At 42.8% G+C, this 23,858-nt stretch overlaps 1 protein-coding gene across 6 annotated transcripts in view; it reads right to left on the bottom strand.

Annotated features, from left to right (window-relative positions):
* Positions 1-1,035: 1,035 nt before the first annotated feature.
* LOC131678720 (chondroitin sulfate synthase 1) overlaps positions 1,036-23,858 on the bottom strand; it is an 83,826-nt gene continuing 61,003 nt past the window's right edge. For 5 of the 6 annotated variants that reach the window (XM_058959006.1, XM_058958999.1, XM_058959031.1 and 2 more), the window contains exons 3-9: positions 3,828-4,016; positions 3,457-3,771; positions 3,280-3,392; positions 2,903-3,215; positions 2,686-2,843; positions 2,231-2,543; positions 1,036-2,175 (exon numbers count right to left, since the gene is read on the bottom strand). In XM_058959006.1, coding sequence (XP_058814989.1) covers positions 1,118-2,175; positions 2,231-2,543; positions 2,686-2,843; positions 2,903-3,215; positions 3,280-3,392; positions 3,457-3,771; positions 3,828-4,016 — 2,459 coding nt within the window. In that variant the 3' untranslated portion in view covers positions 1,036-1,117. The remainder of the gene's footprint in view (positions 2,176-2,230; positions 2,544-2,685; positions 2,844-2,902; positions 3,216-3,279; positions 3,393-3,456; positions 3,772-3,827; positions 4,017-23,858) is intronic. The other variant, XM_058959037.1, reaches the window with a different exon arrangement.

The following is a 23,858-nucleotide window of genomic DNA, read 5'->3' as shown; positions in this document are numbered from 1 at the left end:
TAATTTATCAAACCTTGTATGGACATATCTACTCGCCTAATAATTACTTCTAAAATACTCATACATTATATATACTTTATGAACTAGTGAAATGATTTTACATACATCGGAATATTTAAATAGTTATTACTAAAATTTGCACGAGATTGAACGCAATAACTAATGATGGGGAGACTTGACTAAGATTTTATGGGAAGACGTGACCAAGTGGCAATAGGCCGATGAAAAATAAAATTTATCTGATATTTACTATGCTGTCGTACCTACTGTTAGTGTTAATCACCTCACAAAAAAAATCCCACATCAAACATCAGTCTATATCTTGTTGTACTAGTAAACAAAGTTAGTAGTAATGTGGCTGATTTCGTGACGTGTTAATATGCAATGTAAGCAGAACAGTTAATCCTTAAAAGGAAATGCATTAAACACAGTCGAAATTTATGAAATGCAACCCTTTTTATATTTTTTTACTGCTACCTAATGGCCTCGACAATATGGAAAAAAAAGATTACAGTATTATTTGTCATTATTTTTTGTTCTGATTTTTCAAAATTCTCTTGGTCAAGTCTCCCCAGGCATTGGTCAGGTCTCCCCGCATTGGGGAGACTTGACAAAAAACGATCTCAAACTTTTATAACTTTTGAAAAAGTAAATTAAAAATTCCGCAAAAAATTATGTAGTAAACCTACATAAATCTCTAAAAACCCTGGTCATGTCTCCCCATGTTCCCCTACATGTGGGGCAGAATGATAAACTGCAAATAAGGGATACTTTCTCAAACGGCAAACTTGATGTTTTGCAGTGCGTGTGCACTTTACCCCGTCGGCTACTACCCTACTCCCCCCAATACGAGCATCTATCTTCATTTCCCGGTATGCATTATGATGTCCTGAAGGAAAAGTTGTCTCAAAGAAAATCATTGTGTTCTATATGTCGATCTCTCCCTATGTCGATGGTCCCTTCAATATCGACATAGAGAGAGTTAACTGTAGTACCAAGGCTTTGCTTTGATTCGGATGAGTGAATGATACAGTGTTTATCATACAAAGAAATTTATTTGATCCTACTATCTTACACAAACACGCTCAGCAAAGGGAACTCCCTTACAAGCTCCCCACTATCGACTACCCCGTCCCCTTCGTCCGTAGTTCAGCAGTTCCCGATCGTGGAGAAAACGTTGCTCCAGCGTCCGGTAGCTGCCCAGAGTATTGGCTTTCGTTCCGAGGCACATTTTGTACTGGGCCTCCTCCAGGTTTCTATCACAAATAATGGGATGAAAGATGTGCACCAGCGACGGATCCGATGCACGGAACACTGCCAGCTCCTGCTGGAGTTGCTGGCCTTGATGCAGATCCTGGAACGGATCCATTTTACCATCGGCCACATCCAGCAGCCGCTGGCTGCCTTTCAAATTGGCAGCTATTATGTTTTCGAGAAACTTGACATCTTCTAGACCCCACCCGTTGATGTCGGTGTTGAAACCACCGAGATCGGGCCGAAGGATGTCAGATTTGTAGATTCCGGCCAAACCGTAGCCGAATTGCCGGAAGTAACCATCCGTGTTGGTGACTGGATACGGTACGGAGAAGTTTCGACTACCGCTTTTTCGATGTAGATGCTCCGTCGTGATTAGTTTAATTCCTTCAGTTAGTAGACTTCTACCGAGCACTTCCGGTTGCGGATCGTACTCGCTGAAGACTATGGGTAAATATATCTGCCTATTTCGTATCACGTTGACCCGTATCCGCTCAAGCGTTTGTAGGGTATAAATCATGTCGACATCGATGAAAAATAAAATGTCATCCTGCTTGCAGAACGGACTTTTGATGGCACGATCTAGGGCTACCCCGCGGGAAAAGTTTCCGTACAGCTGGAGGTAGTTTATTCTATTGAGGGGATACTGCACGCGCAGGTGATCCAGTAGATCTGCTATCAGCGACGATTCCGATTGATCGACGTACATCGAGACGAGCAGATCCGTTCGATGGTCCTGCTTTAGGGCCACCTCTTCGAAGTTGCGCAAGAAACGCATAAACGTTTCCGATCGACCAGCGAGCGGAATGATGAATACGATTCGGTCCTTCGGCGGTTGCATCTCAAACATGAGCGGGCTGCTGATGGCAAAGGTATCCGATAGTTTCTCCCAACCGCTGTTCAGGATCGATCGCATTCGATCTAAAATTAAAAAAAAATTAGTATCTCATTGAAATTTAAAAAATACAAGTCATACCTAAACCTGTTGAATTATTCCACGGCCGGGTCACTTCACCCGGTAACCGGTGATCCAACGTAACTGCATACGCCGGAGCGACTCCCCCGGTAATCTCCCGGATCCGTATGTCCGTGAAGGATCGCTGAATGTAGAGATGTCTCCGCACCGGTACTGTCATTTTCTTCCCTCGGTATTTTTTGTACACCAACAACAAATCCAAGATCAGGTCCTGCCCGTACAGACTGTTGACCCGCATATAGCCGTACAGTAGTTCACGAAACTCAATCACTCGACCTCGTTGCCGCGAAAAGTTGTTGATATGTTCCATGATCTGTTCGTATACATAACAAAAAAATAATGTATTCATTAGCTACCACTGACATGCTCATGTAAACAGAACCGGTTCACGCATGGCGCGTATTTGATTTGCCATCGACATCAATTGGCTCATTGGCGGCTTATTTGCCACTTACCTCTCGGACAACATCGTTCAAGCCTTCCTTGAGTGAGGACTCAATCTTTCGCTTCGGATTCGGATGCATCCCCGAGTAGAGACTTTTGGCGATGAAATCCCACTCGATGACCTCGTCCAAATGTGACGGTCGATGTCGGTTCAGATCTGGCGTCAATCCTGTAAGTGAAATAGTCAATGTTGCAAGCGAAAAAACCCACTCAGTACAGTACACGCACCTAAGATGTTGTGATCTCCGAGATAGTCCGCACTGGATTCATCCGACGGGAAAATCGGAACGCCAGGTGCGAGATTTTTGTTGATCTTTGGGATCTGCAGCAGTGCTGTCATTTGAGCAATGTCCCGATGCAGGAAGAGGGTTTGCTGGCGAAGCTCCTGTGCCTTTAGTCCTAAAGTATATGTGTGTAAGCGGTACATGAAGGCAGGCTTCTTGACCGGATGCAGCGTGATGGCACTGTGGACCTCCTTATTCTTGAGGTTACCCGAGAAGGCACGACTCCCGCTAGAGTTGTGGTGCAGAATGGATTGCATCTGTAAGGGGTGGAAATGCACTATAGTAAGAACTCGATGTTTATATTTGGGCATTAAGACTTACTTCATAGTTCCAGGTACACGGAATACCTGCAAACTTTTGAACACAACGTCCTACTTCCACATCTTCATGAGTACTGTAGAGGTTCTTGAGGCATGTAGGAATGTGAGGCGCCACTGTAAGTCGAAAGGATGGCATTAGTCTATCCTAATAAATAAATTTAATCTAATTGATATTTACCCCTCCGTAGCGTCTCGCGGCTCATAATAACTCCGGGACCACCCATGCAAAAGTTTTCATCGAACTCGAGCGATAGTAACCCGAATTCTTCACTATTTCCCCGGCCAGCTTGGCCGATAAACTGCGGCTTAGAACTATCGATGGATCGTAGGAACTGTTCCAGCTTGTCCGTTCGGATGAACACGTCGTCATCTGCCCGAGCAAACCACTCGAATTTGTCGATGTAGTGCTCGTACATATAGTGAAGCATCATGAAGCTCTTCTTCTGTGGTGGATAGCGATCGTCCACGCCCTTCAGTGCCACCAGGGGAAGATCTGCAGGTAATTATAATTAATAGCGAAACAAATTTTGAAGCTTTAAGGAAACTCACAGTCCGCGATCGATTCTTCCGAGCTGAAGAAAGCAATCCTCCCCGGAATGTTTTTGCCCCAGGTGTCATACACGGCCTTGGCACGGCTTTGCAGGAAATCTTTTGCTGTCATAACGCCCACAAAGACTAGGTTGTGTTGCGAGTTGTCCGGCGTTTCCGATGGACGCAGGCCGATTATTTCGAGAGCGGCTGTGGGTGAAAAAGAATAAACAATGGCGTCATAATGTGTGTTATAGCGATGTCATTCCAAGGAAATGTTTCTACTAATTATATATCAAAGTGAAATTATTCACGTCATGCTTCGCGTGTACCGCGACTCGTTTGCGTTTGATTTCACTTTCTGCGGAAGTTTTACCCGCACATGCGTGTTTGTAGCACCCCACGCAGCACAAACAGCTGGATCGTGTGTACTGTTTATACAGTTCACTGCGCTCCAAGAATTCAATCATTCTAAACAAAACCTTTGTCTGTCATATCGTACGATTGTGGATTTCAATTGTAGGGAATCACTTGTTTTGGCTAGTAGAACTCGAGAACGCTTGTATGTACCTACTTTTTGTACCTTTGAGTCTACATAGTTGCGCATGGTGGTTAGAAAAGCCGCATTTTGAAACATCCCTAAAGTCGGTGCAAAAGTCAGAAATTGGGCCAGAATTTTTACGTGTTTCAAATATAAAACAAACTTTCGTAACGGTGTCATCGTAAATCCACCAGGTTAAGAGAAAGGGCGGGTGAGGTTAATTCGGTGGAAAATGCAATCTTTAGTAATTTTTTGGCGATACAGTTTTAGAATATTCATTTACCTTCTATATATTAATACATTATTGGAGTAAAACTTGCCAAATCTTCGTAGACACCTCGACAAGAAACCTTTACGTGCACATCAAAATACACTCAAAGCACAGCACAGGTAACTAGTGGGGGAAACCGGGGCTGGTTGGAAAATTGGCAGGTTGGTTGTGTGGCTTTTTTGAAAAGGCTATTATGCGCAGTAGCGACATCTATATTGATTTTGGAGGGGGAATTAGGTCTATATTTTTTTTTCGAAACCTAGAACCGGGACAAGAATCTGTTGACCGATCGCACAGGAGAGGCTGCAGGCAAAAAGACCTTTCGACTGCTGAACAATTTTACGAAAAAATAAAAAAAAAAGTTTTTCTGTTGATTTTATTATGGAAAAAGTAAGCTAACCCTATTCCTAGAGCTCTAGAGTGCCACGAATCATACCATTGCCTTTCTCATATAAAGAAAGGCTATGTAATCACTCCAAAAATAAATTATTGAACCGAAGCCCGGCCAATATTCATATATTATTCGATTCAATTTGTCGAGATTGGAAAACGCCTGTATGCTATGTAATCATAACCAAGTGTCGGGGTAGGCATCATACTCAACTAGGGTGATGAGCCCATTATCACTATGTTTCTATTATCACGCTACCCATTTGAAGCCGTTGGTTAGAGCAGTGTCTGCCATCTTTGTTTAACCCATTGAGTCAAATGGTAGCGCAACAATAGGGGCACTCGATTCGTGTTTTCGTTGTGCTCAAACACGAGAATTTCACTGTTTCCAGCGAATGTATGTTATTATCTTGGTACTTAACAACGAAGCAAAGCTATTGATGCCAATTTGTACGCATTCCATTGTTTGTAGGCAGAGTAATTAATGAATCAGTGAGGCGCCCTACTTAGTATGGTGAAAATAGGCACTTCACCCTATGTTTCAGTCAATCACCAGCCAGCTCAGGTTCGAAAACAACCAACTACGCAGATGAGAAGCCAACTTCAGCTGTATCTACTAGCAATCAACCAACTCCATCTGCGTCACTCATCGCATCGACGAGCCTTCCAAGCTGGTAGCGCTTCCCTTAGTAAATGACAGAAAGCGATTTAACTAGCTACTGGTGTAGTCATCGTTGACGACGACAGTGGAACCAAGAACACAGCACGCGTGCTATTAGAATCCGGTAGCAAATACTGTTTCGTCACCGAATCATTCTCCCAGCGAATCAAACCGCTGAAGAAGAAGCTCCAACGATCGCTGGCATTGGTTGATCGTCAACGCATGCCCGGCACAAATTACTCTCCACGATCCACTCTCGCATAGGAAGGTATACGACCAGTTACAAATTTTTAGTTCTTCTCAGAATTACTATCGATCTGCCGTCGATTTCCGTTGATACTTCGGATTGGAAGATTCCGCCGAGTATACTACTGACTGATCCGGCATGCTACAGTACCAACCCGGTCGATATCATCTTGGGAGCAGAAATGTTCTTCGACTAGTTCAAGGTTTCTGTTCGAATTCCACGGGGTAACAACCTTTCTGTACTCGTGAATTCTGTTCTTGGCTGAGTTGTACCAGAAAGGTTTACTCACGGTCAGCCGATTACTCTAGTTGTCGCAAATGACGCAACCGTCAACGACGTGCAATATCTGATGGAGAAGTTTTGGTCCATCGAGAATAACAACGCCTCTCCGTGCTATTTCGAGAAACACTTCCACCGCACGCTAACCCTCAACACCGAAGGTCGATAAATAGTTCGACTGCCACTGAAACAGGATATGTTGCCTACCCTTGTTGACAACCATCCCACCGCTCTGCGTCATTTTCATCAACTAGAAGGTCGTGTAGTCCGCAATCCTGGCGTGCATCAACAATATCGAGTCTTCGTCGAGGAATACCACGCGCTAAGACACATGCAGCGCGTAATGGACTACGAAAATCCTCCGATTGCATCTTCCGCATCACGCTGTAGTGTGTGAAGATAGCACGACGACCAAACTCAGGGTAGTTTTTGATGCCTAGTGTAAAATTCCCAACAGATCATCGCTGAATGACGCGCTTCTAGTTGCACCAACCGTGCAAGAAGATCTGCCATCAATTGTCATGTGAGCCCGAACACACCCAGTCATGTTAATCGCCTATACCAAGCAGATGTACCGCCAAGTCCTGGTAGACGAGCAGATTATTCCACTTCAGCGAATCGTTTGGCGAGTTTCCACCAACATTTCGATGTAAACCTTCGAACTATAGACCACAACGTACGGCTCAGCAAGCGCACCATAACTTGCAACGAGAGTTCTTCAGTAACTAGCCGACGACGAACGCAACGTGTACCCCGAAACAGCTGAAGTTCTACGCAAGTATTTTTTCGTTGATAATCTGTTTTCTGGTGGACGCAATGTAGCAGAAACAACTGATTTACGCAAGCCGCTCGACGCGCTATTCACTCAAGGGCGCATTCGAATTCCACAAGTGGGCATCCAACGAACAAACAGTGCTGGATGACGTCTCACTGGAAAATCGCGCTGTGCAAGGCTTGGTCGATCTAGACCAAGATCCATGCATCAAAATTCACTAAGAGCCGTCCATCGATCAGCTCCGGTACAAAATTCGGCTTCCGACATCGACGACAAACTCACCACTAGCAAAACGTATCGCACTTTCGTACATCGCACGTTTATTCAATCTGCTTGTACTCGTCGGACACGTCATCAAAAGAGCCAAAATCTTCATGCGACTCTCTGGAACTTGAAAGACGACGACGGCAAGATTTGGGGCTGGGACAATGAACTACCACCAGCCATCAAGGAACGCTGGCACGAGTACCAGTTGCAACTACCTCAATTGAATGATTCGCGCATCGACCGTTGCATTCTACTTCCTAAACCCAAACTATAATCAGCTACATTTCTTCTCCAACGCTTCGGAACACAGATACGGTGCGTGTGTCTATGTCCTCTCGTCAGATTCTTCTGGTACAGTTAAGGTTTCTCTGCTGACTACGAAATCGAAGGTCGCACCCCTCAAGAAGCAAAGCATTCCGCGGCTCGAGCTCTGCGGTCCCCTTCCGACTGCGGAGCTCTCCGAGAAGGTGACGTCATTGCTTCAAATCGCTGCAGAAATATTCATTTAAGTCGATTCATCCATCGTATTGAGTTCTCTGAACTCATCTCCGCCGACCTGGACATCATTCGTAGCGATTCGAATCTCCAAGATTCAAACCGCTGCACAAAACTGCTCTCGGCCTCACATGGCAGGCCAACAAAACCCAGCACAGCCGTAACTTCCGCCGCCGCTGAACCATCATTCATCGACGAATTCATCGAAAAATTCTCCGACTAACAGCATAAGGTTCAAGAACCCGCATACTATCGACGATTTTTTTTTCACACTGTCGGAAAACCTCTACAGCACGAACGGAGTCAGCACACCTCACAGTCGACGAGCCGAAGAAAGCAGAAGCGACGATCATCAGACTTATTCAACAGCAAAGTTCCAGCAACGAGTACAAGGCCCTCCGCAGGCCAAGCGCAAGCATTATCCCCGAAATCTCGTATCCGTTGCTTTCATCCTTTCGTAGTCTCTGATCAGCTGATTCGTATTGGCGGTAGATTGGGGAAAGCCAATCAGCACTACGACAGCAAACACCAGATTCTACTTCCTACTTCCATTCACTTCTTCATTCTATTCGCTCGCTACTACCACGAGAAGAATTTACTTGCATCACTCCAACTGCTGCTCACTGCGGTACTGGCATACCGGGGGCAGAAGTTTAGCCAAACGCAAAGTTCAGTGTGATTTTCTTTCGAGCTTGTCTCAAACAGTTGAAATAATTCATGGCTGAACTACACGCAGCACAAATCACCGCAGCTCGACCATTCTCTGTGACCGACGTAGCACCGATTCAGCTAAAACCACTCCATCGACGAGCTGCTCCCATCAAAAGGGACCATCCATAAATGACGTATCAATATATGGAGGAGGGTGTATTTTGTGATGATGTGTGACCACAGGGGGTAGGGGGTCATGTCATGCTACGTAGCATTTGTAAAGGGGAATAGGGGATAACCTGATGTCACAAAAATCTTACCCGTTTCACCTAACTAACATCGTTTTAAATTTTTTTTAAAATTTTTTACGGGGACAACGAGGGAGGTGAGGGGTACCGTCAAGCTACGTAATTACCAGGGGGGTATGTAGAAGTTTGTGACGAAATGCTACGATGGGGGAGGGGGGTGATAAAGATCACTCAAAAAATGCTACGTCATTTATGGATCATCCCAAACTTACGTTGCAGCTTTTGTGTGCTTTGCAACGAAAGCTGTGCATTTTGAATTAGTGGGCGACCTAAGCACCACCAGCTTGCTGAGTTACCGATCCACCGACGATTGCCGTCGCCAACGTCGGAAGCCTCCCTCGAAAGATTTTTAACTGACGTTAAACTACTTGTTGGTGTCGCTATCTTAGTACTCGTTTCTCCGTTGCACTAGTGCTCCGACAGAATTAGTGGTACTGCCATTAGCTCCCAGCTGTCCTTGAGCCCATTGGCCCCTCTGCCTCCGTTGCGACATTGAGTCAGCTCGCTTTTCAATCCTAGCTGACTAGCAGGACGACCCTGGAACTGTCACCAGCTTCAGAACCCGTCGATACGTGAACCAATCTGGAGATCAACTTCTCGACACTGCCAGTTCGCATTTGCTGCTCGTTTCTCCGCTTTCCATGAAACGTCGACCAGATTAGTGTGGCTGTCAGTAGCTCCCAGTTTTCTTTAAGCCCATTGCCTCCTTTGTATACGTTGAATCAGCTTGCTGGCAAACCTTCCACAAACCGGTCCACATAGATCGTCGCCCGCGCTGGAACCTGTCGGAACGTGAACCGATCTGGAGGAGCCAAAAGACCTGGTTCGCGTCTCTTCACGGCCACACTGGCAGGGTTTATTACCGACTTCAACCACTCGCCCGTATCGCCCATACCGTGCTAGTTGGTGTTGCCAGCTTGTTGTTCTATGCGCCACTTTCTCTGAAGTTCCGACAGTATTAGTGTCACTACGCTGCTGACGGCATTTCATGTGCCCTCGTCTCGACACATCTCTGCTACAAAATTCTCTATGGCAAGCGAACGTATATCCCTTCGCGCTGCATCGAATCTAAGACAAAGCGTCTCCGAACCGATGTAGGTACTGTTTGAAACAACCATTTTCAGACAGGAACTGCTTCCGATAGAAGGCTACTTGCCTCCTATTTACTCCACCTTCCTTTTTCTTACGAGTCCCAATGATATTGCCAGTTGGCCATCGAGTCAGCTCTCATTGTTTTCCGTATTCCTTTGGTCCCCTTCCGTTTATAGTATTTGTTATCTTCCTCTAGAATGATGCAGATAGGGATCATTCCAGCGATAACGCAGACTGCCTTTGATAAGATAGTCCTGTACGCGCTCGCGACCCGCATGGCCATGAGCCTTTCCGTTTTTTTGCCCTCAAGATGCAAGTGTAGACCTTTGAAACCTTGGCGCTAGACGAAATATAGATATTGTCGTATGATAGTCGTGACCAAGCCGCCATCTCTTCATATTAAAAACAAAATGGTCGTCCTTCCTACCATTGAACGTACTACTCAGCTTTACTCGATTCCGCTATATCTCCTCCGCCCAAACAGGGCCTCTGCATCTCAATATTGGCGATGATACGCTGGCCAGAAGATGCCTCTTGCTATTGCTTGACCCAGCGTTTTTCGGCATGGTGAAAACGTTTATAGCTTTGGCCGCCTTCTCGCAGGTATACTCGATTGACACTCAGTTTCCAATCCTGTCAATCGCCTCCATTGTCAACATTTCTACCCCTTCCGGCATTTCTCCCAGTACCATTATTACGATATCGCCTGCGAACCCGATGATCTCTACGCCCCTAAGCAGCTTAAGATTCAGCACGCCGTTATACATCCCGCTCCAATGCGTTGGACCTAGGATAGAGCCTTGCGGGACTCCTGCCGTAATTCTAATCTACTTTTGTCCCCCGTTAGTCTCATAGATCGGGACACACTTTTGGAAATAACTCCTTAGAATTCTACACAGGTAGCTAGGGACCCACATTTTGTGCAGTGATTCCGTAATGAATTACGCTATTGAAGGGGTTTTTGATGTCTATCTTTCCGTTTCCGCAAAATAGCGTCCACCGTAGACTTGCCCTTCCGAAATTCGAACTTGTTTTTTTGATAACCATTGTCGCTTTCCGTAAATATTGTCAGCCTGTTAGAGTTAATCCTCTCCAAGAGTTTTCCGAGTGCATCCAGCAGGCATATTGGTTTTTTCGACGATGGATCCTCTGGTGACTAACCAGGTTTAGGCAGTAGTACTAGGCCCTCTTCTACAAGCTTTTGAAACACTTTTCAGAATATATCCAGGAGTGTCTGGATTGCTGCTCTCAATGCGATGTTGAGGATTTCATCTGGTACATCTGGGCGTTTGTTAACCTTTAAACTTTTTGAGAATGCGACGAGTTCTGGCCATATCATTGGATCATGCTTAGTTTATTAGGGTACCTCTGATCTTCACCATCATCACACGGTATGCGTCGCCCCAGGGGGTGGCGTCAGCACCCTGGCACAGCTCTGTCCGCTTCGGTGCTAGCTCTCTGGGCGTACTTCTGGCTCTAAGGTAGCTTGAGCGGAGGGCTCCAAGCTCCTCGCTCCACCAGTACGCCGTTTATTTCTTGATTCTAGTTTCTTGGCATTGTGGTGTCGCATACACTTGCTAGCGTTTTTGTTATTTCTTCCGCTTTCATGTCAGAGGAGTCGCTCGCTGGCTGAAGAGCTTGCACAAAGAAATCGATGTCAAATGACTTCACCTTCCGCTTCCGCTCGTGACCTCTCGTCACCTGTCTTGTCGCTTGGTATCGTTGACCAAAACTGTACCGGATTGCCAGGTGGTCAGTATGCGTATAGTCCTCGGAAATTCTCCAGCTCATATTTGCCACTAACGACGGGCTACAAAAGGTAGCGTCGATATTGGATTCCCCTCCACTTCTTCGGAAAGTTGTGCTGGTGCCCTCATTGCATAGCATGACATACAGTTTGGCTAGAGCTTCCAACAGGCTCTTGTGTTGGTACGTCTGCTTCCCCACTCAGCTGTCCAAACATTGAAAATTAGAGAGCTGGCTGGACGAAGAAATGTCTTCGATGACTACCAGCTCTCCAATAGGCTCGTCTAGAATCCAATAGAACTGCTCTACGTTCCATCTATGGAGTACGTAGTCACTACATATAAAGATCGCATTAATTTTGGCAATCACGAAACCTTCGAATGAGTTTGACACCATTTTCTGTATGGGGTATTTGCCCATTACATGAATAGCAGCCGTTCCTGTTCTATCCGCCGCCCAGTTACCGTTGTCGATAGGGATTCGCAATAATTGCAACATTGAATTTCGATTCTTTTGTCGACTGCCACAACAGTTGCTGTGCAGTGTTGCAATAATTGAGGTTTAACTGGGTCACCTCCATCACCTCTGGCAGTCCATCGCCTTTTGTTCGCAGGGCGTATGAAGCCTGCCGTCATGTGGTCTTTTCTACCATCCTTTGTGCAGAGCTTCCTCTTCGGTTGTTTCGTGCGGTCTCTTGCAAAGTGTCCCTTCTCCCCACGTTGTCTGCACAGATCAGACCTGTCCGGGCCTTAGCAATTTCTCGCCTGGTGACCAAAGCTCGTGCATTTGAAACATCTTTCCATTTGATTGGAAACTCTAGGCACAGCCGTCAGTGAACTCACTGACCACCAAACCTTAATTCGGACTATTTCCAACTGTTTATTAGCTACGGTCGTGGAAAGCCGTATCGTCGCCGTGTGCGTACCGCCATATGCCTTCCTCATCCGGTTTACCATTGGTGTATTTCCTAGATCACATTCCTTCAGCGCATTACCTCTTGTTATTTCGTTCAGGTTCCTGCACTCAATCAGTCACGTGGGCCAGGGCCGGTTGCCTCCTCGCCTAGCGACTTTTCAATGAATGCCTTGAAGACTATGCTCTGGATCGTCAGTTCGAAGAGCATTTCACCTTTCTGAGTACGGCGGGTTTCCATCACATTCTCCCCCAACTGCTTCAAGTCCGGATAATCTCTCACTTTCTGAAGAAACTCAGCGTACGTTTTTCCTTCCTTCATCTCAACGATTAATGCTTAGCCCGTATTTTTACCCCGACGGGGCTTGGGTATACCTTTCTTTTCCTTCTGCAGTTTTGACTTCCCCTGTTGTTTAATGACCGTTCGCCAACAGATTGCTTGCTTATGATCAACTTCTTGCTCACTCTTTGGTTTTTCTTCTCTTCCTCCTCTCCAGGTGTCTCCCTTTTCCGTTTCTCGGAACGTGGATTTTGGGAACTCTTCGGCGTCGCTAATGCTTCCTCAGACACTGCTTTCGTCTTGGCTATCTACTCTCGTTCGACGACATTCATGGCGGACTTAATACTCGTCACTAGATGGTAAATCTTAGTGTAGACGTTGTTCTTGTCCTTTACGAACTTGTAGAGCTCTTCTAGTTTCTTCTTGAGCTCCGCTGTGTTGGTTCTTTTAAGCTGCAGTCTTACTTGGGGTGTGCTATTACTAGTTTTGGGTGTAAACGTCGGGCTCGGCACAAGGCCTACAGCTCCTCCTGCTGCATTTCACAACGCTTGTCAGACTCGAGGTGGTCACCTGGTCAAGATTGAAAAACGTATGCACGTATGTGTGTATGTGTCTTTAAACTCACACAAGTTTCTCAAAGATAGCTGAATCGATTTACACAAACTTATGTCGTTTTCGTTTTTTCTTGGTGCTACACCGGTGTAGTGCAAAGAAAGAGATATACTGATTACACCCAAGTTTGAATGAGTGTAGCACCGACTACACCGGTGTAGTGCACTGTCAAAAACGAATATGCCATTAAAAAAAATTCAACTCAACACAGCACGAAACATTCCACCACGATTTCGAGTCGGTTTTTCGTTTGACTGTGCTTTATAGCTGGCCCAGTGTGAATCGATCTGCGAATGCAAAAACAAATTTGAGAACGTGTCGTGTTAAGCAAACTAGGGGTAGGTCAAAGTCTCTTTAAACGAGGTCCTAGCATGCGTCAAAACTGTCAGTGGTGAACAGCCTATAAAACGTAATATTGATGACGTAGACGCTACTATTCGCCGTAGAATTTGACACACATACGAGCACATAGGCAGTTTTCGTTTTGACGCATGCTAGGACCTTCCTATAGAAGGACTTTGGGGGTAGGTAATGCCCGAAACATAACCGGAGTGTTGATATATGACAATTATTTTGTGCGAAAGTTTTCTGTTAAACCTCAAAAAATCCCTACTAAAATATGCTACTTTTACCAATAATTCGTCAAATTTAAATTTCCAATTTCTGAACCAGTCAGCATTTCCTTACTTTCATCGGCAGAAATTTACCGAAATTTATGCGGAGAATAAGAAAAAAAATTGTTTCTGAATTGATTGTCGAACGGGATACTATTCAAATCCCCAGGAAAATTTTACTGATCCCGGTGAATCAAACTTAATTACTTGATATGTAAATTAAGCCATTTGAAAGAGAAAGAAGCAGTATGTTGCGCCAAAGAATAGTCCTACGTCAACACTGCGGTTATGTCTCGGACATTACCCACCCCTAGTTTTGGAAACTAACTTTCCTTTCATCGGGCTCATTATTTTAACTTTAACTATGGCTGTCCAATTAATCAGAAGTAAGAAAATATTTTGTTGAGTAATGTTTGACAGTTGAAGCTACCGAGTTGTTCTTCGACGTCAATTATTGCCGCTGTTCCAAATGGAATTTATTTTTGTGCGATCTGTCAGAAAATATTCTCATGATTGCGTAATAAATTTCGCAGGGGATACGACCACCAAGAATTACGATGGAAATGATTGTGAAAAAGCATTAGCTGTGATTTGATTGGTGGCCTACTGTTCAACTAGCAATCGAATGCAATTCGAATTTTCACTGTTACTAGCGGTTACGGAAAATACTCAAAAAATATTGTTTACTTCATGGTAGAATCCTGAAAAGGGCTATACAATCAGAATAACAAGACGATCCACTACCGCTATACTTTAAGAATAGGTTAATTTATTATCTAGCTTGGCCCAAGCAAATGTTTTCGGCAACAGTATCCTCTACTAACCCGCACGGAACAAATTTTTCCGATGCAGCTTCTCAATGAACGGCACACCTGCCACGCACGTATGTTCTGTTCTGTGTCTCACACACCTCTGGCTTTGAGAAAATGTGTGACACATATATTTGTAGGCTCTAGAATTTATGTTGATTCGCATTAAAAAAAATTCAACTATTTAAACAAGTTTTACATTAGGGCATTGCAAAAAAAAATTTTTTTTTGAATTCTCGAAGGCCCCCTCTCATATTGTGACAAATGTCAAAGTAAGCTCTAATGCCAAATTTCACATCATTTGGACAATTTTAGACCCCCGCCCACTTCGCTTGAATTTTTTTGAAATGGGTACTATGGGAAAATATAAGGGAAAATTACATTTAATGCTATAACTTTTGAAGTAGCAATCAGAAAATTACAATTTATACCTCTTTTGAAAGAAAATAATCTTAGTATTTGAATGGAGATATTTTTGTTTCTAGAAAAATACGGGAAAGTGGGGTACTGGGTCATTTTTGCCCCAAAATCCCATATTTTTAATGATTTTTCTGCTCCGTGATGCAAATCATACATATTTTGTAGTTTTTCTTATGTGAAAAAATCTTAGAAATCGAACGGAACCCCTTTGACCTTTGTCAGAATACGAGAAGTTGGGGTTATAGGGCTTTTTGTCATTCATATTAAATTTTATCATATTCTCATGTATATATCTCTATTATTCTTCAATCAATTTTCATAAAATGTAACTTGTTGAACGTGTAAAATTCTAAGAAATAAAACAAAAATAAAAACGTTAGAGGTAAATTCAGAAACATCAAACTTTTTTATATTTAATCTACAAATCTCATTTTTTTCATTATTTGTCCTGATACCTCAACTTCCCCTATTTTCCAGGAATGAAACTTTTCTCATGTGATCCCTAAGCATATTTTACACTAAAAGTAGTAAATTAAATAAGAATTATGTCGTTAAATGGAGTTAATATGTGCGATGTTATGATAAAAATGTGAAATCGACACTATATGTCAGATAATTTGATGTTCCTGAATTTTACCGGTAACGAGTCTATTTTTGTTATAATCCTAAGGATTTTCCACGTTCAACAAGGTATAGTTTATGAAAATTGAGTGAAGAATAATAGAGATATGTTTACGAGAAGATGATGAAGTTTAATATGAATGACAAAAGACCATTTAACCCCAACTTCTCGTATTCGGACAAAAGTCAAAAAGGCTCCGATCGATTTTTGAGATTTTTTCACATTAGAAAAACTACGATATATGTATGATTTGCATCACGGAGCAGAAAAATCATTAAAAATAGGAGATTTCGGGGCCAAAAGAACCCAGTACCCCACTTTCCCCTATTTTCCTAGAAACAAAAATATCTCCATTCAAATACTAAGATTATTTCCTAACAAAACAGGTATAAATTGTAATTTTCTGATTGCTGATTTGCTACTTCAAAAGTTATAGCATTTAATGTATTTTTCCTCCATATTTTCCCATAGCACCAATTTCAAAAAATTTCAAGCGAAGTGGGCGGGGGTCTAAAATTGTCCAAATGACGTGAAATTTGGCATCTAAGCTTACTTTGACATTTGTCACAATATGAGAGAGGGGGCCTTCGAGAATTCAAAAAAAAATTTTTGCAATGCCCTATTTTACATATCAAACAAAGTTACGGTAGTAAGCGTTGAACGTTCTCCTTTCGATTTGTGTAATAAGATTAATAATTTGTTTAGCAGGAAGAAAGTTATTCAGGTTCAAAGTGTACGTAACGCTTCCATTTTGAAAATATTGAAATGACACCCACTATAGTAAAGAAAGACGTAAGTTCTACGTCAAAAAGCTTTGTGTTCTCAGAATAATATTTTTTTACACTATCCAATGCATGATATAATTCCTTTACAATTTTGCTGAAGAATGTAATATTCTATCTCTCCACATTCAGAAAATAATTTTTGAAACACTCTAACAATTAGAACCACCCTAATACCATCAACATTTGCAGATAGCCTATTCGATACTAATTATTTGTCCTAAAGGCAACGTAGCTCTAAAATATAAGGTATAGCTACAAAAAAATGTCTTCCTAAATTGTGAATTCGGACCACTGTGCAATGTAATATCCAATTCTGATGCTAACTATTCTACGTTTTATTTCTCAATCTCCTTCCATGAACCGAGCAGCCGAGTGCCTCCATCCCTAGATAAGCAATGTGTCATAAAACAGTACAGGAATTCTAATTTGTACACAATAAATCTCCGCAGCATAAGAGCGCTCCATTAAACCCCCATTCAGTAGCACTAGGCAAAAATCAAAAGTCACCCCCCACCAATCCATCACCCCAACCGAACAGATAGGTTAATCGACTGGAGTGAAGAGTCCCTGTGAAGCTAGACACATGGAAAATTGCTTTTTTTTCTAACTGCTCCGCTGCATGGAACCATTCCGGCACAGGCCCTTGAAGAATACTCAAAGACCGAGACCGTATCAATCTATAAATACGGCTTGGTAAGGGTCTGGCAGGAGGGACTCATGCACCTAACCTCAAACTAATGGAACGCAGCTATCTCGAGCCGTCGACATAATATGCGGCAATCTGCCTGAGCTGAAAGGAATTTATTCTGTGTTCTTACAATGCGCTCTACTGCCGCGTGTTGCCATGCTTTGATACACGACAGTCGGATCGGATTGAGTCACTATTAAGTGCATGTGATTATCCAATAAACAGAGCTAGTGATGCACTGCAACTGGAAGACGGCCAGTTAAGATGTCTCGGCCGAATGTCGCTTATGACGAACCTAAATTCGCAGAAACTCGTAAAGATTTCTCCAACTCTATACACTGAGGTAAACATCACAGGGCATCATCCAGGATGTATGCGGATTTCCTTGTTTCTTCGCGTGATCGCAGTTTCGCAGACATCGGAGCCACATGTGCACCACAGCCCGTTTTTAGAAGAAGCAAGTACTTGAAACTCGTTTTCCCAAGGGATCAGATTTCCTTCCCAAGCGCACATGCCGCCTGTTTCTCATCTGGGAGGTCGTTGTGTTTCATAAAAGTGTTTGTGTAAGTTCGGTTGAATTTTGTTTAAAATCAACATTCCTCTCAAGGCGTTTCGGATTCAGCGCGATGCGATTGATGCATTTTTGCACGAATGTTTGGAATAAACATCGGCGAGTTTCGCCAGATAAAACAACGTACCCCCGCAACTCCGGTCTGCAGGAAAACATGTGCTCTTTTGATAATAAATTTGTCGTTTCACTATAATTAGTTCTGATTTATAACTGGTTAGCGGTTGATCTGAGCCGGGTCCATATCGGCTGTCCAAAATTCACTTGAAACAAGATCACTCGCAAAAAAGAACTTCATACGTGATACCAAATTTACTTTGCACTTGAAACCACCCAATTGAAGGCTGCGATGCGCGGATGTGTGGTGTAATAACAGAGAAGTTGCCGCTTGTGAGATGTGGAGAAGGGAAAACACGCGTTGAAGCAGCGAAGATTTGTTGAAAATGAAGAGTGGATTTTGAGTTTGAAAATGCTGTCAAATGTTATGGTACAATGGGTTTCAGGAATTTATTGGGCTTTTTGGCTTTTGACATTTGTTTGTTACGGAATAACATGAGATAACGATAATACAGTCTACCTATGAAACGAATATTCGTTAACAATTGCCCGTACGATCCGATTCGTATTATACAAAAGAAATATATAAAAACGAAGGCCAGAACTTTTGGCCCACAATTTCCAGGCTCATCCCACAGTGCCAAAAGTTATATATGTACATCGTTTGCAAATTTCAACAGCTGACGTATGTTCGCAAATTCAAAACTAATTTACTTTTTTAGTATGAAGAAAAACTTTAAATTCGATTAAACATTTTTCCCTCCCATAGGCAGATTGAATTGACGGTATTGCAAACATCTTCAAGCATGTATCAGTTGGAGTAAACTTAATGCTTCAATTAGCAACAACTAATACTAGTTTATTCGTGTGTCAACTAGGAAAATACCTATAATTGCATTTCTTCATATTGACTTCAAACAGAAATTTGCTTTAAGACGTTGGTTGCGACAAATTTTGTTATGAATGCTAATGTTAATTTTTTCATGTGCTGTCACAATATCCAAGGTCTTTCTCGAATATGGTTTAGTATATAAGTCATACGTCCATCTAACTTCTGCTTAATGAATGTCTAATAAATGTGCTGTTCCTTCTTATGCGACTTCTTTCTCGGCGACACTCAAAAGCACACGCACTGAAAGCCATTCGATGAAAAAATAACAAAACAATTTCTTGTTTTCTTAATTAGTTGATTTCAACAGAAAAATGAAAAACGTAACTAAACTTTCTTTTAATTTTTCGAGATTATTAAATAATAGTTATTGAAAATTATTATTGATTTTGACTCAAGACGCACATCATGCGAAATGACAGCAAACTAGCCAAGTTGCACACCTTACTGAAATACATCAAAGTAGCGACAGCAACTATGTTCATACACGCCGAGCATAACGGTTGTTCAGGTAGGTAGTTGTCTCAGCTTGAAATGCTTGTTTTAGCCTGGACGCAACTACCTGAACCAGTACATAACCAACAGAATTTCAACTGACCTCATTGTTGGTTTCAACTAGTTTTTTTAAACATTTCAATAAAGGAATGGTTTTGGTTGACACTTTTTTCAATACTACTATACTACTGAAGGTTGAAAGTATTGTCGAAAATTGTGAAAATCTTTCAATTTCAGATTTAGCCGATTACATAGTAAAATTTCAATTATTAACACATTTTGTAACATGCAATATGATAATTATTTTTCATTTTTTGAGATGCTAAACTAGATGTGGAATAAGTATGAAGTGCTGGCTGACTAAATAAAAGTTATAGCTTTCATCCGAAATTTAAATCATAAATCCTTAAATATCTTTGGCAATTTCGTCTCTTTTAAGAGTGCAGTTCATAAAAAGATAACATTATGAGAAATATGACTCAATATTATATTTACGTGTGAGTTACTGGCATACGGAGTATTCAATAATTGAATTCCATACCTTCATCCGTCGGTCGGTGGAACAAAACGTATGAAAAATCCTATGTTGTATTTTAAGATGAAGCAGTTTAATTCAACAATGCGATCAGTTGAAATTCCAGTCGTTTGTGTCTTGACTGAAATGGTAGTGTAACGGCATATGCAATTGTGTCCGGACTGAAACAAACGTTACGAGCTGAGACAAGCGTTTCAAGCTTTTGCTCGGGCAAGCATTTCATGTTTTGTGCTAGGTTAAAACGTTCGTATCCAGACTGAGACTGACAACATAAAATCAACAGCGCTGGATTATTGTTTTTAATAAAAACTTAGTTCGCCCAAATGTCAACTAGACGAAACCAAAAAATCAACTAATATTTTAGTTCAAATTGTGATGAATCGATTTTCCGCGCGGGAATATGAAAACGACCACACGGTTCTAAGCACGCATTAGTAAAATCAAAATTACAAACACGCCAGATTATGCGATATATAAAAGCTCAAGCGATAAAAAGAACGCGCACAATAACATGCAAACGCTCGAGTCTTGCGCGATAATACAAACCCGAACACTAACGTGAACATTCACGCATATCTACGCCCACGATCTCCAAATCTTGTAAACGTCCCGGCGACTAAGTCTTCATGGTGATGCTTACGAATTCAAAAACGCGGGCTCAAGTGCGATTGTACTTACGCCCGATCCGACACTATTAAGAATCCGTCACGTGCCGAAGCCCCAACCATTGGTCCTGGTAGCCAATAGGCCCCTTTATAAGAAACATTTATTTCAAGTACCAGGGCCGGATACTCTAGTGATTTGGGGAAGCTCACTCCCTTCCAGATCTGCCGTACATTGAAACCAATAGTTCGCAAGACCATTCAACCGCACTCATGAATGTGCAAGAGGTTATACGCTACAAACGAATTCATACTCGCGATCAAACCAAGTCACATACAAACGTTCGAGCCCTCCGCGGTAATATAACCCTGGCCACAAACGTGAACATGCCATTGCGATCTCACAAACATAAAAACATAAACATGATTAAGTGAATGTTTCAACATCTACGAATTTCTAAACGCAGTCCCATATGCGTGATCCCATCCAAATCTGAACTGATAACTTCCCAACTACCCTCGGTACTAGCAGGTCCATGACTTCAGGATGACCATTCTCAAAAAAATACCCTCATATCTACTAGACAAAAAGTTTGAGAGCGACAAATGCCGGCAATTCTAGTGATAAGCGGGTATTTACATTATTCTAGCATCTGAATTGTACATTCAAAATTAAACATCGCGGGCCGTACTAAAATTCAAGAGCCCACTTGAATATGGCCACACGGTTAGACAATCGCATTTATTAACGCGAAGTTTTATATAAGCTAGCACACACTACATACACACGCTTACTCGATCGAACACGGTAACATACATACAAACGCTCGAATCGCTCGCGAACAATCATGTACAGCCACACTAAAAGAATATATTCATAAATCAGCTACAAATAGGTTTCGTGCAGAAAACTTCAGTAAAAATCCAATTTTTTCGTACATATTATGAATCATTCGTAGTTTTAATTTTTTATTACGATTTTTTCGTAAAAACCACGAGATGACTTTCGTAGGCTTATAACGAATCGCTTTCATTACTCAGACGAATTGTTTAATGAAATGTACAAACTCTTTCTATTATTTACGAGCATCTTTCGTATTATAAACGATTTTCTAAAAAAAATCCTTGCATTGAATGCATGGTAAATGGGGCCTATTTTCGCCATTTAAAGCAATTGGTCAGAGCAGCGTTTGCCATCTTTGTTCAACGCATTGACTCAAATGGTAGGGAGATAATTAGGACACTCGTTTCGATTTTTTGGTGTGCTCATTAATACGAAAATTTCAACTTCTTCAGGCCAATTGTATTATTATATTGGTTTACAATAATGAAACAAAAATGTTGATGCCCATTGTTACGCTCCATCGATTGAAGGTTGAGTTATTAATGAAATAGTGTGGCACCCTTCATAATGGTGCCAAAATAGACAGTGTTTGTTATTTGGCATATTCACTGTACGTTGCACGAAATTTATAGTATATGACGAAAATATTTTTTGTGATTTAAACGAAATGTTTCGTTGCAGAGAACGATGAATGGATTCGTGCATTGTGTTTTCGTTCTTTTTACGAATACATTTTAGTACGAGTACGCTCGCGGTCTCGAAAGTTTTGAAATGGTCCGGTGATTAGATGAAGATAATACACCTATAAATTTTGAAAGCGCGGTCTTAAACGCGAACATACATTCGTTCGTTCTCACGCAACAAAGAAATGTTCACGTTCCGACCCTAAACCGTACGCTTAATACCACGATCAGAACCCCGGCCCTTTGCTATTTGCCTTAAGCATTATTTAAGTTTCCCATCTTGTTCACAATTGAAGTGAGTGATTCTGACATGGAGCCTCTCCGAGAACCGAGTTCGACAGGTCAGAAAGACGCCCAAAAATTTCGAACTGTTTCTTTGTTCTACTACTACGTTCAGGCTAGAGCCTTGTTGGCTCTTGCTGTATGCAGAATCCGTCTCCACTCCACTGGGTCCATTGCTGCTTGTCGACAGCTTCGCAGTCTTCGAAGGGTCCTCAGGTCGTCCTCTATCTGGTCGATCCAGCGGACTCGCTGTGCGCCCCGTCGTCTTGTTCCTGTAGAGTCGCCTTCAAGAATCATCTTCACCGGGTCGTCGTCTGACATTCTTACGATGTGTCCAGCCCACCGCAAACGTCCTATTTTAGCGGTATGCGCGATAGATGGTTCTTCCAGCAGCTGATGCAATCCATGGTTCATTCGCCTGCACCACGTTACGTCTTCCATCTGTACGCCACCATAGATGGTACGCAACACCTTTCGTTCGAAAACTCCAAGGGCGCGTTGGTCCTCCACGAGCATAGTTCAGGTCTCGTGGTCGTAGAGGACCATCGGTCTAATCAGCGTCTTGTAGATAATCACCGTCAATCCGCACTCGGGATGGGAGGTTCACATTGTCGTCTCGAGAACCTCTTCCTCTCATGTATTTTGTCTTCGAAACGTTGATGGCAAGTCCAATCCTGCTGGCTTTAGTTTTCAGTCTGATGTACGTTTCCGACATCGCCTGAAAGTTCCGTGTCATTATGTCAATGTCGTTGGTGAAGCCAAGAAGCTGGACGGACGGACTTCCTGAAGATCGTGCCACTCGTGTCTATCCCCGATCTCCTAATTACACCTTCTAACGCAACTTTGAACAACAGGCACGATAGACCATCACCTTGCCGTAACCCTCTTCGAGATTCAAAGGGAGTCGAACAACGCACATCACCCGATCCATCGTCGCTTTGACTAATCGTGTTAGCTTATCCGGAAAACCGTACGCTTGCATTATCTGCCATAGCTGATCTCAATCGATTGTGTCATATGCCGATTTGAAATCGATGAACAAATAATGTGTGGGCATGTTGTATTCGCGGCACTTCTGCAGAACCTGCCGAAACGCGAATGTTTGGTCCGTGATGGCGCGGGAACCCATGAATCCCGCTTGGTAGTGCCCCACGAACTCCCTTGCAAATGGTGACAATCGGCGGCAAAGAATTTGGGAGAGGACCTTGTAGGCGGTGCTAAGTAGTGTGATCGCGCGATAGATGCAGCAATCCAACTTGTCACCCTTTTTGTAGATTGGGCAAACGACACCCTCCATCTACTCCTCCGGAAGAATCTCCTCCTCCCACATTTTGGCGATTACCCAGTGCAGCGCTCTAGCCAGTATTTTACCTTCGTATTTTAATAGCTTCCGTGCTGCAGCATCATCGCCCGTGCTGCATTTTTCTCCTCTATTAACTGCTTACATTCGTCATCGAACCAGTCGTTTCCTCGATTCGGAATCGCTGTACCTAGTGCCGCCATAGCAGTACTTCGTATGGCGGAACGGATTTCCCTCCAGTCATCTTTAAGAGTAGCTGCACCCAGCTATTCTTTCGTGGGTAGTGCTGCTTTCAACCCCTGTGCGTAGTCTTGGGCAACCCCGGCGTCCGG

This window comes from Topomyia yanbarensis, chromosome 1 (assembly GCF_030247195.1).
Source record: "Topomyia yanbarensis strain Yona2022 chromosome 1, ASM3024719v1, whole genome shotgun sequence".
NCBI lineage: Eukaryota > Metazoa > Arthropoda > Insecta > Diptera > Culicidae > Topomyia > Topomyia yanbarensis.
The sequence above is the reverse complement of the archived record's forward strand: the minus strand, read 5'-3'. Positions and strand labels throughout refer to the sequence as shown.